Source organism: Myxine glutinosa, chromosome 5 (assembly GCF_964187855.1).
Source record: "Myxine glutinosa chromosome 5, kmMyxGlut1.1, whole genome shotgun sequence".
NCBI lineage: Eukaryota > Metazoa > Chordata > Myxini > Myxiniformes > Myxinidae > Myxine > Myxine glutinosa.
In genome coordinates, this window is record NC_136265.1 from 36,404,298 (window position 1) to 36,422,331 (window position 18,034).

The following is an 18,034-nucleotide window of genomic DNA, read 5'->3' on the forward strand; positions in this document are numbered from 1 at the left end:
GCGAGTCCTTTTTATAACCTTGCCGTGGTGACGTCAGCCTTGGCGCGCCGCCACCCAATCAGTGCCCTCCACCGACCCGTTGGCTGGAGGTTCGTGCCTACCATGCCAACCCATCACTCGTTCCCTGTAGCATGGTCATAGCGCGTGCTATTCGAGGTGGATAGGCCTGCCGGAGGTGTAGGTGGCGGCGGCCATCATCGGCGGTGTCCTGGCCTGGTTTCCTGTCCGTTTTCTTCCAAAGTCACCGTCAGGGAAGGGAATTATTTAATGTTGCGCTAGGGACCTAACTAAGTGTCTACAGGTGTGCATTGCCATAAGGGACAAAGGTTTGATGACCAGGTTGGACTCACAGGGGCGTTATCTTTAATCCCTAACTACTTAACACTCGAACATCCTGGTATGTTCACAAGCAGCCATCTTAACCCGACAAATCGCCTAAACATGAAGAACTTATTACAGGTAGATTCCCTATCGCGACAGTCGAATACCTACCTATACAGATCTACCTAGCTCTAGATATTGCTTTACCCCCAGACATAACAATATTTAGCCTAGTGAACTGAAATGTCTAACGTGCGGATTACTGCGTTTCTTCCTCGTCTATCTTCCCTTTTCCTGTATGCTGATTCTCTTGACTGTGTCCAACTATGGCCCAACTAACCCCAGTGCTAGGATGTCACCTTTTTTCTCTCTCTGCAACTTTGCTCTTCCACAAGCCTAGATTTTGTATGTAAACTTTACTATGTCCGAGATGCTAGATGGGAGAGTGTGAGAGCTACTCTTGGTACCAAATGACATCATGTTCATTGATGACATCACAAAGCTGGGAGCTTTTGGCACATATAATTTAACTTCAGAAACTATCAGTGTGTGTAGTCCGGGTAAACTACACCTGTATGCCAACTTTGATGTTTCTAGCCTTTACCGACCCCTTTGGCAATTCTGGACACTCAAAAAACATACATACGTAACATACAAATGTTGTAGTGTTTTAAAATGAGTTTTTAAATACATTACAGAATAGACACATTCGGTCCATGCAAAGATGTTATAATTACAAATGGACAGATTTGTAATTTTTTTACACATTTCACACATTTACCTCGTAAATTGTTGCTTGCAAGCCATTGCAAGCCGCCAGGTATTGCAAGCCCCCCTGACTTCCTGAATCGAGTGCAAACGGTCGTCCCCATGGTGAGAGCGCCAACGAAGCTGGGGGTGGCCGCCAAGCCAAGCCCACTGTTGCTTCATCATGGCTTCCGCCCAAGGAAAGGTCCACCACGGAAGAACTCGGAGAGTGGAGAGACCACTGTACAAACTAGGGGAGTGGGGGGGAGGGGGGGTGTAGGAGTCAAAGGCAGGGCAATATAAGAACCAAAAAATTTCTCAACTAGAAAAGGTTCAAAGGCCTGGGTTTGAATCCCGACCCAAAAACAAACTGTCATCCCAGTGTTTCACTGTCAGGGTGATTCATCGATGTGTGTGCCATCCCCCGGATGGATGTTAAACGGTCTTCCCGTCTGCCAGCATTCACTGGTGGACATTAAAGATCCCACGGTGCCCTTCGTGAAGAGTAGGGGAGCTATCGTCGGCACCTTGAACAAACTATAAATTTCTGCCCAACCATGCAACAGGGGGCATTGCATCAGTGGCACGGCCACGCTCCTACCCAGTGATGCAACCCAGTAAGCCTTGTGCTGCATACGAGTGAAGAAGCACATGTGATAGTCAGATGACTGCAAATATCAGGTCAGGCAGAGATTTGTTTAGCATGATTTTTGTTCCTCTTCCAAAACCCATCACCTTTTCCTTCCGCTTCCTCCTTACACCTCCTATTTACTTTGTCATTTTAGCATGGCTCTGCCCAACCTCTGCACTCTCGAGTTGTTCACTGCAGGTTTTTTTTGTTTTTTTTAACATCAAAATCCCACGGTTCCCTTTACATTTATTGTTGTTATGGACCCGTTCACGACGTGGTAGGAAGTCGGATGGCACGAGCACAAAAACCTGTTTAGCTGGCATAAAGAAGTCAAGATGGTACTTTTTTTCTGGCATACAAATTACAAACAAGCCTGGTGTTGGCTTAGCGGTTAGGGTGCCGGGTTGGGATCCTAGGATCCTGAGTTCGAATCCCGGTCGATCGCTGAATTAACGCCAGTGGGGTTGACTCAGCCTGTCATCCTTCCGAGGTCGGCAAATTGAGTACCAGCTTGCTGGGATGAATGATCCCGGTGTGTACCCCGATTTAGAATAGGTACACCGTATCCCTACGCATCGTAAGAGGCGACTAAGGGTTGGCGTCAGGAAGGGCATCCGGACATTAAAAAAAACTGTCTCAAAAAGGGAACCATGAGGTCATGGTTCCCTTTTATCAATCGCAAGGCTAACTCCCGCTCCAGCAGGGAAAAATGGCCTTAAAACGATCATTCGATACAATTTACAAACAGATGGCAAAAGAAAAGAAGATTTTCTGCTTCCTCGCTTAAAATCATTAACAAGGGGAATGGGTCGGAGTAAATTGATTGAACATTCTTGTGCAAATCTTCACTGGTAACAAGGTATGCGCTTCAAATCTTCGTATAAAATCGAGATGGCTCCCATTATTTTAGGTCGATTACTCATACCCATGCTGTCGCAAAAATGTACTTTTGCCAGCAAAACAGGTTTCTGCGAATGTGCCATCCGACTTTCCATTATATCATGAACAGGTTCGTTGTACAAAACCTCAGTTCCTGAAGACCAATATTCTTACCATTAATTACCCCTCGACCCTCAACCAAGTCCAATAGGTTTTCCAAAAGGAGATTTTATCTCTTTTTTTTGGTGTTTCAGTATAACATGTCGCATAAAATTACACAGAACAACGTTCTCTCCACCAAATATCATTTTGCAAATGTTTAAGAACAAATTTAAGAATTCTCTCGACATTTCAAAAACAATACTTGAAAGCAAAACTTATGGGAAGCTTGGCTTCATTATATGAACACGTGAAACCTTTTCACAAGTCGATTCGCCAAATCGCCAAAAAGGAGGTAGAGAATTTGCAAGCACCGGTTCATAAACCATAATTCACAGCATATTGATCGGATTGTATCTTACGCATATTGGGCTCGGAATCACTTACGAGTTCGGCCCGCAGGTACGATAATATATATGGGGTGCCGATGCAGTGCACACTGTCGGTTAGGGCAGCAATTTGGAATTTGGTCGGGGTGTCAAGAATAACCTGCAGACTCTTTACGGCACATATAATTTACAAGACGATAAATCAAATCACAAAATACAGAAAGAAAAAACAAAAACACAGGATTATTCAAATCATCATTTGCTCTCACCCTGTTGTCTTCTCCCATAGTATAAATACTAGTTTCATCTCCACTGAACTCCAGCGCCCAAACGCTGCCCTGATGTGCAGGCCACTTGAGAAGGCACTCACCACGAGCAACATCTACACACACACACACACACACACACACACACACACACACACACACACACACACACACACACACACACACACACACACACACACACACACACACACACACACACACACACACACGGTAAATGTGCCAATAATAAATTTGTTCAAAACTGATGTACAAGTATAAAGGTATTAAAATGTATTTATCATTTCAATCATTGGTTTAGACTTCAGACAATAAAATGTGGTAGAGATGTCTCTTGCGGTCGCAGTATAGCATCACGTGATGGTGAAATCACAGTGTTGCTGTGGGTTGGATGATAATCATCTTTATTCCCAGCCGCAAAATGATGTTCTCCTATCAGTGCTATAGTAAGAGACAATGTGCTCATGTGGCAGAGGATGCTTGTTGGTCATACATCTGTGATGGGACACAATTTGTCTTGTACTTGCTATACACAACAAGGGGTTCTTACCATATATATTGTTACCCTTGTGAGGAGAGGTGGGAGGTGTGGTGGAGGGGAGTTTAGAGATTACTTCCGTACAGATAAAAGTGTATAGAGTAGTGTGGTCCATGTACGAGTAGTTAGCCAATCTTGATGTAATAACCAGGGACATGTAGCTTACTGATTGTCTGTTTGAATGTATACCATACAGAAGGTGGTGCATTGTAATTAATAGCAAAGGATTAAGTAAATTAAATGTGTGTACAGGCCTCTCTGTAACCATCCACCGGGTGCACCGGATGGCAAGAGCAGAGGAGAGCGAAGCAGATAGTAATGGGGCTCTGCCAGGCAAGAGGGCGGAGCTATGATCGTCTCCTAAAGGGGGTGGAGCCCAACTCTTCAAGGGGTGGAGGGTTGTCAAGAGAGCAGAGGGGAGGAGCCTGTGTGGTGTAAGTTTGTTGCGTATGGAGATCGCGCTGGTTCTGAGGAGTTCACAGAGGTTTGAAAAGAATTGAAGCGTTGCCAGGTAGTGCGTCGTGCTTGGAGGGGAGTAAAAAGGGCCATTCCCCTGAGGACAACTGCTCATCTGCTGGCCTGCTCGCATTCCTCCCTTCGCCCTGTGCCTGTTTTTGATCGTTTGCTGCCTGTTCATTCTCCTGCTCATATCCTCGTCACATCCTCACCGCCTGTTCATGACTACTCAGCACCCCATCCTTTTCTGTTACCAGCAGAGAGAGATGAGCCACCTGGTTTTTGTTCACTTTCCCTGTCTGTGATCGATTCCGGTGTGAGGTGCCATAGGTCCATAGTTCTATTGCATTTAGTTACTTATTTGATTCAATCCTCCCTGTTTGTTATTTGTCGTGTTCGGGAATAAATCAGTTTGTTTTTAAAAGAGATAAGGTTCTCGTGTTTCTCCTCAGTTCCACGCAAGCATAAGACTGTAGCGGTTGCCGCTGAACATACACAATCGCCTTACACTTGCCGAGGACGCAACCACGGAGCGATTGCTGTGCCGGGCTCGCCCAGACCGCCCGGAGACGCTCAGTCTCGCCTTTCCCGGGCATGCCCGGACTCGCCTTTCCCGGCCCGTCCGGCGACACCCAGTCTCGCCGTTCCCGGGCATGTCCAGGCACGCCCGGCGACACTCAGTCTCGCCTTTCCCGGACTCGCCTTTCCCGGGCTCGCCTTTCCCGGGCTCGCCCGGCCCGTCCGGCGACACCCAGTCTTGCCGTTCCCGGGCATGTCCAGACTCGCCCAGGTCTCCCGGACATGCCCAGTCGCACCTTTTAAGGGCAAACGCTCCAGCATGAGATATTCGAGTGCTTGTATACAATGCTGCCCGATAAACGGGCTTTTCAGAGTACCCGAGTTGATTTGATGCAATAAAGAAACTCGGACGAATTCCAGCTTTTTGTCGCGTCCATTCTTTCGATTCGAGTTGGAGCACAGCTCCTTCATTGGTGACCTACCGACATGGACACGGCAGTTGCGCTCAAACTGCCTACCTTCTGGGAGGCTCACGCGGCGGTTTGGTTCGCCCAGGCGGACTCACAGTTCGCCCTGCGAGGCATCACCGCCGACGATACCCGCTTCCATCATGTGGTAGCAGCACTCGGCTCAGCCACCGCGGCCCGCGCCCTCAGCCTCCTCCAGCACCCGCCAGCCGCTGACAAGTACGGCGCGATCAAGAAGCTCCTCCTCGACGCTTTCGCCCTCTCATCGGCGGAACGCGCACGGCGCCTGCTCGATCTGCCCGAGCTCGGCGACACATGCCCGTCCGAGCGAATGGATTACATGCTCTCGTTGCTCGGGGAGCACGCCCCGGATTTTCTTTTTCAAGAGCTGTTCCTCCGTCAGCTGCCTAGCCAGGTACGCCTCGCCCTGGCAAGCACGCAGATCACGGATCCCCGCGCCCTCGCCAGGGAAGCCGACAAGATCTCCTCGGCAGGCCAACGCATCGGGGCAGCGACCTGGAGCCCGCCGCCGTCCGAAGCAACGCCCCTGGCGCCCGAGCACCCGGCAGGGTCGGCGGCCGAACTGCCGGCGCAATTGGCGGCCGCTACGCCGCGCCGACCGCCTCCAACACGACGACCGGGGCCTACACCTGACCAGGCGTGGTGTTACTACCATGCCAGGTTCGGACAAAGGGCCCGGACATGCCGACCCCCGTGCACTTTCGGCAAGTCGGGAAACGGCCGGGCCGGCGTTCATTACCAGCCATGAGCGCCGGCCACACGGGCAACTTACTTTTTATCAGGGACAAAGCGTCCGGACGGCGCTTCCTGTGTGACACCGGCGCCCAACTGAGCGTCATATCCGCCTCCGATCAGGACAGGCAGTCCGTGGTTTGCGGCCCCTCCTTGGTGGCGGCCAACGGATCGGCCATCCGCACCATCGGCCCGTGCAACGTCACCCTCTGCTTCGGCAGCCAGCGCTTTCATTGGACTTTTGTGACCGCAAGCGTGCCCATGGCTCTGCTGGGCGCCGACTTCCTCTGCGCACACGGGCTGCTGGTTGACGTCAAACGGCGTCGCCTCATCAACGCCGAGACCTTCAGCTCCCTGGCATGCACGTTGAGCAGCTCCGCGCCGACCGAGCTAGCATGCGCCCTCCCGGCGGCGAACGAGTTTACTCGCCTGCTCGCGGAGTTCCCGGCCCTCACGCGGCCGACATTTTCGGCCGTCGCGGTACGACATGGTATCGAGCACCACATACCAACTACGGGCCCGTCGGTCGACGCCAGAACCCGCCGCCTCGACCAAGCCAAGCTCGCCGTGGCCAAAGCCGAGTTCGACGCTTTGGAACACCTCGGCATCGTGCGGTGCTCCGATAGCGCGTGGGCTTCGCCACTACACATCGTACCGAAGCTGGGGGGCGGCTGGCACCCATGTGGCGACTACCGCCACCTTAACGACGTTACCACCCCCGACAGGTATCCGATCCCGCACATTCAAGACTTCTCTGCCCGTTTGGCAGGATGGGTCATTTTTTCGAAGATCGATTTGATACGGGGATACCACCAGGTACCTGTCAGGCCGGCCGACGTCCCAAAAACGGCCGTCATCACGCCGTTCGGCTTATTCAAATTCCTTCGAATGCCATTTGGCCTCAAGAACGCGGCTCAGGCGTTCCAGCGCTTGATGGACGGCGTGCTGCGCGACCTGCCGTTCCTCTTCGTCTACCTGGACGACATCCTCGTCGCCAGCGCGTCCCGGGCCGAGCACCTCCTCCACCTCCGAACACTGTTCGGGCGCCTCAGCGAGCACGGCCTAATCGTCAACCCGGCCAAATGCCACTTCGGCACGACGGCCGTTGATTTTTGGGCCACCACATCACCAAGAACGGGGCCGTGCCGCTGCCTACCAAGGTCGAGGCCATCACCGTGTTTCCGCGTCCCCGCTCCATCAAGGCCCTGCAGGAGTTCCTCGGCATGGTGAATTTCTATCACCGCTTCGTGCCCCGCGCTGCTCAGCTCATGCGGCCCCTCTACGAAGCCCTCCGGGGCAAGCTGGCCAAACACGACGTCGTCTGGTCCGCAGCCATGGACGCGGCATTTACAAGCTCAAAGCGGGCCCTCGCCGATGCAACACTGCTCGCTCACCCGGTGCTCAACGTTCCCATCGCCCTCACCACGGATGCCTCCGACTACGCGGTGGGCGCCGTACATGAGCAATGGGTGAACGGGGTTTGGCAGCCACTCGCTTTTTTCAGCCGGCAACTCCAGCCAAACGAGCTCAAATATAGCACGTTTGACCGCGAGCTCCTCGGTCTACACCTGGCCGTTCGCCATTTCCGCCACCTCCTGGAGGGCCGACCCTTCATGGCTTTCGTCGACCACAAGCCGTTGGTTTATGCAATGGCCAAAGTCACGGAGCCGTGGTCGGCCCGCCAGCAGCGCCACCTCTCCGCCATGTCGGAGTTTACCACGGACATCCGGCACGTCGCCGGCAAAGACAACGCCGTGGCCGACTGTCTTTCTCGGGCCAGCGCGAACGCGGTCCACCTCGGCGTTGACTTCGCGCTTATGGCGGCTGACCAGACCACCGACACCACGGTGCAAGCCCTCCGGGCGGCGGACACGGGCCTCCGCCTGGCCGACGTCCCCTTCGCGGACACTGTCCTGCTCTGCGACGTTTCCCAAGGCCAGCCTCGCCCCATCGTGCCCGTTACCTGGCAACGCCGCATCTTCGCCTCCCTCCACGGCCTTTCCCACCCGGGCCGGAAAGCTTCCCAGAAGCTGGTGTCGGCGCCATTCATCTGGCACGGCCTTCGACGGGATGTCCGCGATTGGACCAGCACCTGCACGGCCTGCCAACAGGCCAAGTCCCACCGACACACCCAGGCCCCGCTGGCACCTTTCACCGTGCCCGAACGGCGTTTCGGCCACGTCAACGTGGACCTGGTGGGCCCCCTCCCCCCATCACGGGGTTTCACACACCTGCTCACCATGGTGGACAGGACCACCAGGTGGCCGGAGGCCGTTCCCCTCGTCTCCACCACCACCGCCGACGTGGCGCAGGCTTTCATCGCCACCTGGGTCGCCCGTTTCGGCGCACATCTCTTCGGACCGCGGGCCGCAGTTCACCTCCGAGCTGTGGGGCGCGGTCCACCGCAACCTGGGGGTCAGGCTCCACCGTACCACGGCCTACCACCCCCAAGCCAACGGGTTGTGCGAGCGGTTCCACCGTTCCATGAAGGCCGCGCTCATGGCCGGCCTTCAGGACGGCGGCTGGACCGACCGGCTACCGTGGGTCCTTTTGGGCCTCCGCACGGCCCCCAAGGAGGACCTCCGGGCATCCACCGCCGAGCTGGTCTACGGCCAGCCGCTACGCGTCCCGGGTGAATTCGTGCCCGACGCCACCAGTCCCTGATCCGCAGCTCGCCAGCGCTCGGACCTCCAGGAGACCGCCCGACGGTTTGCCCCCGTGCCAACGTCCCACCACGGTGACCCCCAGGCCTACGTCCCCCCAGCGCTTCGCACAGCGGAGTACGTTTTCGTGCGTCATGACGCACACCGGGGGCCACTCAGGCCGCCGTAGGACGGACCCTTCCGGGTCCTGCGACGGGACGACAAGTCCTTCGTCATCGACGTCAGGTCGGACCGGATTTCGGTGGACCGCTTCAAGCCGGCACACGTGGACATCGACCAACCACCTCGGTTGGCCCTTCCTCCATGGCGAGGCCGCCCCCCGTCCACGGTGCCTCCCGCTCGACCACCCACCCCCACACCGGACCCCCCCCCCCACGACCCTCCAGGGGTCGCTTCGGCCGGGTCATCAGGACCCCCCTTAAATTGACCCTGCCGGTGCAAGTCGATTCTGGGGGGGCGTGTGTAGCGGTTGCCGCTGAACATACACAATCGCCTTACACCTGCCGAGGACGCAACCACGGAGCGATCGCTGTGCCGGGCTCGCCCAGACCGCCCGGAGACGCTCAGTCTCGCCTTTCCCGGGCATGCCCAGACTCGCCTTTCCCGGGCTCGCCCGGCCCGTCCGGCGACACCCAGTCTCGCCGTTCCCGGGCATGTCCAGACTCGCCCAGGTCTCCCGGACACGCCCAGTCGCGCCTTTTAAGGGAAAACGCTCCGGCATGAGATATTCGAGTGCTTGTATATAATGCTGCCCAATAAACAGGCTTTTCAGAGTACCCGAGTTGATTTGATGCAATAAAGAAACTCGGCCGAATTCCAGCTTTTTGTCGCGTCCATTCTTTCGATTCGAGTTGGAGCACAGCTCCTTCAAGACCACCATAAATTGAACACAGTCTGAGGGAGTTAAAGTCTGTTCGGCCCATCCAGTGTAACAGGGACATGTATCTTATGGATTGTCTGTTTAAACATGCACCATGCGGTGGGTGGTACGTTATATTAAATAGCTAGGGTTTAATGTGAAGGAAACGTGTGTAAAACCTCCTGCGTAATCCCCAGTGCAGCCTGGGTGTGGCTTCAAAGAAGGAAGGGAGGAGCTTCGTCTCCCCAAGAGGGGCGGAGTTATGAATGCCTGCAAGGGCGGAGTGTTGTCCGGAGAGTAAGGGGTCGAGCTAGTGTCTGTTGGATCCGGTGCACTGGAGGGAGGTTGTGAAAAAAGCACGAGTGGAGGAGAGCTTTTTTTGGGGGAGAATTGGTATCACCTGAGAGGAAGTGCTTGTACACAGACCATACTACTTTATACAGTTCTATCTGTTCTAAGGAAATCTTAGACTCTTACCCCCCCCCCCCCCCCCCCCCCACTCCAAATGTAACTATATATACATATACACAAAGAATTAAGTTAAGCACCCCTACACAACGAATTAAGGTAAGCACCCCCTAATATATATTCTTTGTGTATATGTATACATTGGCATATATTCTAAGGTATGTGAGATCAAATAATGATTGGTATGACATTAGCAATTATCCATTGATGAAATTGAGTGATCAAAGTGAAAAAAAGTGATTAGTTGAGTCAGTGATCCGATCACGTGGGTCCTACACACGTTATTGACGCAAAGATCGCTAGAGGTCTTCTCAGAACAATGACTGTACGTTAGAAAACATAAACGTCATCCACACTGTCCGTGATGGACCTATAGCTCCATACTTAAATTGAGGTGAAAATATGCCTAAAATTCCCAAAAAATTTCACCTTAAATTATTCAGAATAAAATATTGAAAACGGCATGATTGTTATGTTTTTATGTGACCATAATATCACTTCTCCAGAAAATATAGCAATATCATGGGTATATTACACTGTTTTGACGACAACAAACTTGTAATGTGCGAGGTTGTAAAAAAACGGGGGGGGGGTGCTTAACTTAATTCTTTGTGTATATATCTGTGCAGTGTCTGTGTTGTCTTGTCATTGAACTACTCCCTCAAAACTTTTGGTTCTGTGGTTGTGAAGTGTTTTTAATAACACGGTGGTGAGGTGTTTTGAATCACGTGGTGGTGAGGTGTTTTGAATTTCATGGTGGTGAGGTGTTTTGAATTACGTGGTGGTGAGGTGTGATCGGCCCAAACTTTCAGTCTGCACCTACCCCTCCCCTATGTATGTGCTGAGGGATTTTTTTTTTAATTGTTTTTTTTTTTCAACTTAAATCTTCAACCTAAATTGTTTATAAAAATGTAATATCACAAACACCACAAGTAAATTTGTGCAAAATAATTGTTTGTATTATGATTGGTGTAAATCATGACAACACAACTCAGGTACAGTCATTATCCTGAGCTAAAATAAGCCCGTTCCTCTGTGTCTGTAACGACGCGTGGTGAGGTGAGCCACGCTCGTGTATATATATATACACAAAGAATTAAGTTAAGCACCCCTACACAACGAATTAAGGTAAGCACCCCCTAATATATATTCTTTGTGTATATGTATACATTGGCATATATTCTAAGGTATGTGAGATCAAATAATGATTGGTATGACATTAGCAATTATCCATTGATGAAATTGAGTGATCAAAGTGAAAAAAAGTGATTGGTTGAGTCAGTGATCCGATCACGTGGGTCCTACACACGTTATTGACGCAAAGATCGCTAGAGGTCTTCTCAGAACAATGACTGTACGTTAGAAAACATAAACGTCATCCACACTGTCCGTGATGGACCTATAGCTCCATACTTAAATTGAGGTGAAAATATGCCTAAAATTCCCAAAAAATTTCACCTTAAATTATTCAGAATAAAATATTGAAAACGGCATGATTGTTATGTTTTTATGTGACCATAATATCACTTCTCCAGAAAATATAGCAATATCATGGGTATATTACACTGTTTTGACGACAACAAACTTGTAATGTGCGAGGTTGTAAAAAAACGGGGGGGGGGGGGGGTGCTTAACTTAATTCTTTGTGTATATATATATATATATATATATATATATATATATATATATATATAGTTGCGGTTTTGAGTCTGTCAAGTGAGTTTAATAAAGACTAAAGTCTGTCCCCCATAGTTAGTAACACAAGCAACATGTAGCCTCGCGATAGTATAGTTATGTCTTAATATTTGTGAGCTTAGTTACTCTCCTTTGTTCATTCTGCGTTGAGTAGGAGCCAGGGAAATAGGCCCTACTTGCCACCGATTTCCCAGCCACCCTAGCCTCGATCATCCTACGTCCGTAGCCCCAACCCCTTTTGCGTTAACGTTGGTTCATATTGGGCGAGTTAACACTAGGCAGGCAGAGGAGGATCGGGGCGGAGTCGAGGTGGAGCGGCAGAAGCAATGACGGTAAGCACGAGCCGCCAATCAGAGCCTGAGGGAGATGGCGGCGGCGTGGCGTCAGAGGGCGTGGTGAGAAGAGTCTGGTGAGTTTCAGAAGGTTCGGGGGGCGCAGCTATAAAACCCGTTGCGCAAAGCCCTCGACAGGACTTGCATCAGAGGGCTAAGAGGACTTGATTTGCTGCAAGAGAGAGAGAGATAAAAGGACTCGCGTTGTACTGCCTGATGAACTTGACCATTGCACGAGAACGCGCGTGCTAACCAAGTGTATTGAAGAAGAGGGGTTGGTCGCTACATATACGTGGGCGCAGCCAGGCGCGCTGATAACGAAATAGAGCATTTCAGCCGTGCGAGTGAACGAGGCTGGGTAACCGCCAGCCGCGCTAAGGTCCGCCCTCTACCGTTTCGCCCCGATCATCTGCTTTGTACGAGAGACGCGCTACGAGTCCCTGTCTTCGCCTGCCATCATCTTCGCGGGACGCGCCGGGCCGTGGAGAGCCGGACGGAGGCCGTCTCTGGATGACGACATCGACGCGTGGGGAACACCTGCCCATCTACAATCCCCTGTGTGAGTGTGAGTGAGATGGGCCCGTTGTCCCAGGGATAATTTAAGACTGTATAAGGCTACTCTGTGTCTCTTCGTCCTTGAACTGTATATACATGTGGGAATAATTAAACCCATCTGTTCTTCCTTTCTTCTTGATTCGATTGTTTCTGTGATTTCTCCAGTTGACTAAGCGTGGCACGAATAAGATCGCTCCAATCAGGTTCCACCGAGTAAGACTGCGCGGACCACGTGTACGCAATCCGCTCGGCGTACTCAAACCACATGTGGTTCGTGCGAGGCTCGTTTCCTCGCTCCCAGGGCAGCGCGGGTACTTAGGTACGAGCGAGAAAGTAGTCCCGAAACCCTACTCCGCGTGTGTCCGGGGGGGGACGGGGGGGGGGGACGTAATAAGTCTCGGTTCCGCCAGGCCAGTAAAGACAAGGGGAGTAATCCCCACTTGATAAGGGGGAGAAGGCCGGCGTAGAGAACCGCAACAATATATATATATATATAAATATAATTATATATATATTTCATCTTTCCTCCCCATTTGATTTTATCTCTTCACCTTGTATTTAGCTTCAGATGCTCTCCCATTTCATTACAACTTACCATTATTAATCATTGCTTCATTTGGTTTGCTTTTGCATGCCTGTAATTATTTGTTTGCATAAGATGCTGTTACTCATTTGCTTCCATGGTGAAATATGGCACCAAAGTAAACAAGGTGAAATATGGCTTTGAAGGATAGGAGAACAGTCTCCACTCGACTACTTGGGCCAAGCAATCTCCCAATTATAATATTAGCTTCCCGGCTAATATAATATTCTTGAATAAATAAAACATTCTTAATAAATAAACAATAATAAACAAACAAGATTAAAATTCTTGGGCAGATCGACTAATATTGAAACTTTGATACAAAGCTTACATCGTCCATGATGAAAGCAAATTATTTCATTTCTTTCTCACAAGCACCGAGTTAACGGGCGTGTCTTTGGTAATTTCACCATTATATATTTATCACCCTTGAACATTTCATCACGATTAATGCGCCGTTTTTGAACATGACCTTGCGTATCCCTCTCACCAGGATTAACACTCACCAAAAACTCTCGTTACCCCATCTGTTCCACCCGCAGCCAGCAGAGTGCCATTGTGGTTGAAGGCAACGCAGCTGGAAGCCATCGTGAGGGTTGAACCTCCAAACTGGTGCTGCCATGTTTGGGTGAGAATTGAGGTCAAAAGTAAAATCAATAACTAATAACCCAAACTTTGTGATAATTGAAAGAGTGACGATGCAACATGTTAGCACAGTGTGAAAACAGCTCTATTATTCCTCATCATCCCCTACACACCAACTGTTTCATTGTCTTCATGTCCCAAAGGGTCAGCAGTCCTGATGGCGTAAAGGCTGTGGGTTGTGCTGCTGCACATACCGCACTGCAGACAAGTGAACTGGAGCCGGGAGAGCAGGAAATGCACAAAACCCTGGGGCCAAATAACCAGAAAGAAAATGAGAGCCATTTAAAAACAAAACTAGAGCAAAGGCAATGAAAGCTCCACCAGGAATGACCCAATATCAAAATCTGAGTTTAAAAAATCTTCTGTTCTGACCCTTGTGACCTTAAGTCTCCACCCTCTGGGGCATGAACTGGGAGTCAAATTAAAAAAACTAGCAATGGTACCCGCCCTATGGGCGGGGCTTCAATTGGGAAGCCCAAATGAAAAGGCAAAATATCAGAAATTGAAGGCTTTTTTATTTTAAACGATTCATATAAACATCTGTTGAATCATATCATACGCAAATCATCAAAATCTAAACAGTACATGGCGCCCATTTTGAAAAAAGATTGAATTCTGCAAAACGGAAGCGGCCGCTGCACATCTTTCTCAGTCGCACGTTTATGTGTGAAGAGTGCACGCCGAATCTGTAACACGGAAAATTGGAAAACTTGGAAAAACAATATAGCCTATTTTACTCCCAGGGGTCCCAGGAATACCCACCCAAAATATCGTTGCGATCGGTTGAGCCGTTTTTAGGGTACCTTCGAACGGACGGACGGACATTTGGTGAATTATAGTAAGATGGTTACATATTTTACATGTCCTCCAATGGTAATTGCATATACAAAGTTTCATTAAAAACATGTTATTAAATGTGCGTGCAATTTAATTTTTTTGTGCCTGTAATTGCCTTTTGACCCCTTTGACCCCGGGGGGGGGGGGGGGCAGGGCAAAAAATGATATTGCTCTTGCACCTTCTTGCCATGTGGTGAGCACAACAACCAAATTTGGTTGAATTTCTGCAGAACCAGCAAGAAGATAGCATGACGGACAGATGGACTGACAGACAGACGCAGTGACATTACACTAAGGTGCACCTTGGGAAAGCCATGTCAAGAGAAACCTCTCCGACAGTTCTTTTAACAGCGATGTCGTAGATGCGAACTCCAGCAACCGCTGAACCAAGGACCAACTGCAAAGCAGAAAGCACCAATCATGGTTGGGCAACATAGGTATGCGTCTGTGGAGACACTCACGATGTGCCTGACATAACATAATGTGATGATTATATCAATGCAGTTCATCCCCCCCTCCTCGTCCTCCTCCTACGTCCACCTTTGCTTATGGACAATCTCAAGAAATTATGAGGCAGTTCAACCACCTCCACGAGATACCTTCCAGTTCCACATTAACTGCTTGTTTGTTTCTCGTTTTTCTTTTCTTTTTCCAAACAGTGCCAAGGTGGAAGAACTAGAACAATGAATGAATCAGGATGCAACTGGACGAAAGGAACATTAGAGTGGTCGGTTGGGAGAGGCATCAACAGCGTAGTTGAAGGACAAAATAGAGGGAGACTTGGACAAACAATGTGCGCGTGGAGGAATGGGGGAGCAGAGGGCAGGAAAGGACGCATAGGGTGGACATGTGGATACACAGAGGAAAACTGTCAGGTAAGAAAACCTGGACATTTGGAAGGAGGAGGGATTGGGTGGGGCTAATGAGGGTAGAAAGATCTTGGTTTTGGATTGGGGATGATCTGAGATGGTGGTGAACAGCTGTCTTGAAGATCTGGAGGGAAGGATGAGAATGAAAAGGATGTTGAAGTTGGTTCCACAGGTGTACAAAAAGAGGAACATACGAGTGGAGGCGAGCAGCGATACTGGATTTTGGGGGTTTCACCAGAAATCAAATTTCAAATTTTGGGAGTGTTGATGGTGGACCGTATGTACCCTACAGGAACAAGGGGGAGTCAAGGCAGGTCTGACGAGTCAGCTGCTGAAAGATTTGGGCCAAAAAATTTCCCCGAGTCGACCCCACAAAGAAGGTGGCCATATTTGGATCTATGAAAGTGGTAGTGGTATTATGAGTTAAAGATGCACCAATACACCAACACACCCTCTTATTATTATTAATATTCAAATAATACTTTTAATACAATGCACTTTGAATAGCACAGCTGATTTCACCCGAGTCTTGGTCGGTAGATAGTCAGCTAGAGATTAAACGTTTTCCCTTTGCCAAGAGCAGGATGCAATAACAATTGAGATTTTACAACAATCTGACAGTGACTGGACAAATTGGACAATTTAACTGGGCCTAGTTTGACCAAGAGCGTTTGTTACAGTTAAAATAGTCCTCAAACCCACGACATCCAGGATGCCATAGCAGTGCACCAGACACTGCACTATCCATCCAACAAACATTCAACAGTGAACCTCACATTGTTCCTCCTCACCAGTCGATCTGGCCTGTGTGACCACGCAAGAGAGAGGATCGGAGATTTTGCCATGATGGTAGCGATCGTTTTACCAGGTTCTCCACCGCTTCCACCATTCCCCAAATCTCTTTCTCGTGAGATCATCCCCTCAGCACGCCCTCGCTCTGCACTCTCACCGCTCTCAGCTTTCGCCTCGCCACGAGATGCAACAGCGGCCCACACTTTAACGATGCCATCAGCATCCAGACTAGCAACATGGCGACCAGAAGCATCAAACCTTAGGAGGAACAGGGAGTAAAGAAGGAAAACAAGAGTTAAAATAAAAACTACCACAGGTTGCCTGTGTCATTGCACTGTCTGTGTCATTCCTCAGATAGATGTTTAACTGGGCGTCACGTCTGCCAGCATCATTTGGTGGGCAATAAAGATCCCACGGGGCCCTTCGCGGAGACTATGTGAGCTATCGCCAGCACCCTGATCAACTTACAAATGTGTGCCCTAACCTACAGAGGTCATTGCATCAGCAGCATATCCGCTCCCTCAGCCAATGATGCCAACCCCCATGGCCTTGTACTGCCGATGAAAAAAGAATAAGCCTACTCTATTACAACTTTAACGGCCCACTTAATCCCACCTTCTTGAGGGATAAGCCAAGGTGGTATATTCAACATAATAATGGTTTCATAAACACCGATCAATTTATAGCAACAAAATAATTAAAAAACGAATGTTACATGACCAGAAAACAACGCACAATGAAGTAATGATGCATGAGATCAACAGAATGGTCATTGAGGTATGCGAACAGCCGTGGGAAGCAAGGAGAAACTGATGTTTCCGACGTTAACCCTTTTTCAACCCACATTTGAGGATTTAACAGGAAGAAAAAGACAAAATGTCATAGCCCCCACCCCACCGTGGTTTTAGCAATTTCGCTGTACGGCGTTAAAAGCCGTTAGTCGGTCATCTTTGGTTGGATGACAAAACAATATCTTCTGAATATGTACACTCGTGTATCGTCTTTGTGCCAAGTTTGAAGAAAATCGGTCCATGCATATCCGAAAGTAAAAAAATGGCCGCCAGTCGGCCATCTTGGATATGATCTCGAAAAAAAAATGTCGTGGACATGTAACCCATCATTCACTAATTGTGTGCCAAATTTTAACAAGATCGGTAAATTCAGGTGCGAGGAATGGTTGAGGATGTGTTCAATATCGGGTTTTTTACAACTAAAATGGCCACCAGTCTAATAGTCGGCCATCTTTGATCAGATTGCAAAATAAAGTGAGGTGCACATGAATGCCATCATGTACTCTGCTTGTGCCAAGTTTAAACAAAAGCGGACCATGCATGTCCGAGAAATTGTTGGAGACACGTTTAAGTAACAAAATGGCCGCCAGTCGGCAATCTTAGATCTGTTCTCGAAAAGAAATAATGTGCATATGTAAGCCATAATTCTTTATCTGTGTGCCAAGTTGGAACTACATCGGCAAATGCATGTCCAGGAAATGGTGGAGGACCTGTTCAACATTGGGGTTTTTTTACAACTAAAATGGCTGCCCGTCGGCCATCTTTGATCGCGTCGCGAAACAAAATGATGTGCATATGTATACTGTCACGTATTGTCTTTTTTCCAAGTATGAACAAAATCGAGACCAAATCCATCAGCCCC

General features: G+C 49.6%; 1 protein-coding gene across 5 annotated transcripts in view; it reads right to left on the bottom strand.

The window, feature by feature from the left end:
• Nucleotides 1-18,034, bottom strand: part of WDR91 (WD repeat domain 91) — a 60,646-nt gene that overhangs the window by 5,817 nt on the left and 36,795 nt on the right. For all 5 annotated transcript variants that reach the window (XM_078777878.1, XM_078777877.1, XM_078777879.1 and 2 more), the window contains 6 exons: nucleotides 16,381-16,639; nucleotides 15,023-15,117; nucleotides 13,997-14,129; nucleotides 13,745-13,853; nucleotides 3,336-3,448; nucleotides 1,103-1,318 (listed from right to left, as the gene is read on the bottom strand). In XM_078777878.1, the coding sequence (XP_078634004.1) occupies nucleotides 1,103-1,318; nucleotides 3,336-3,448; nucleotides 13,745-13,853; nucleotides 13,997-14,129; nucleotides 15,023-15,117; nucleotides 16,381-16,639 (925 nt within the window). The remainder of the gene's footprint in view (nucleotides 1-1,102; nucleotides 1,319-3,335; nucleotides 3,449-13,744; nucleotides 13,854-13,996; nucleotides 14,130-15,022; nucleotides 15,118-16,380; nucleotides 16,640-18,034) is intronic.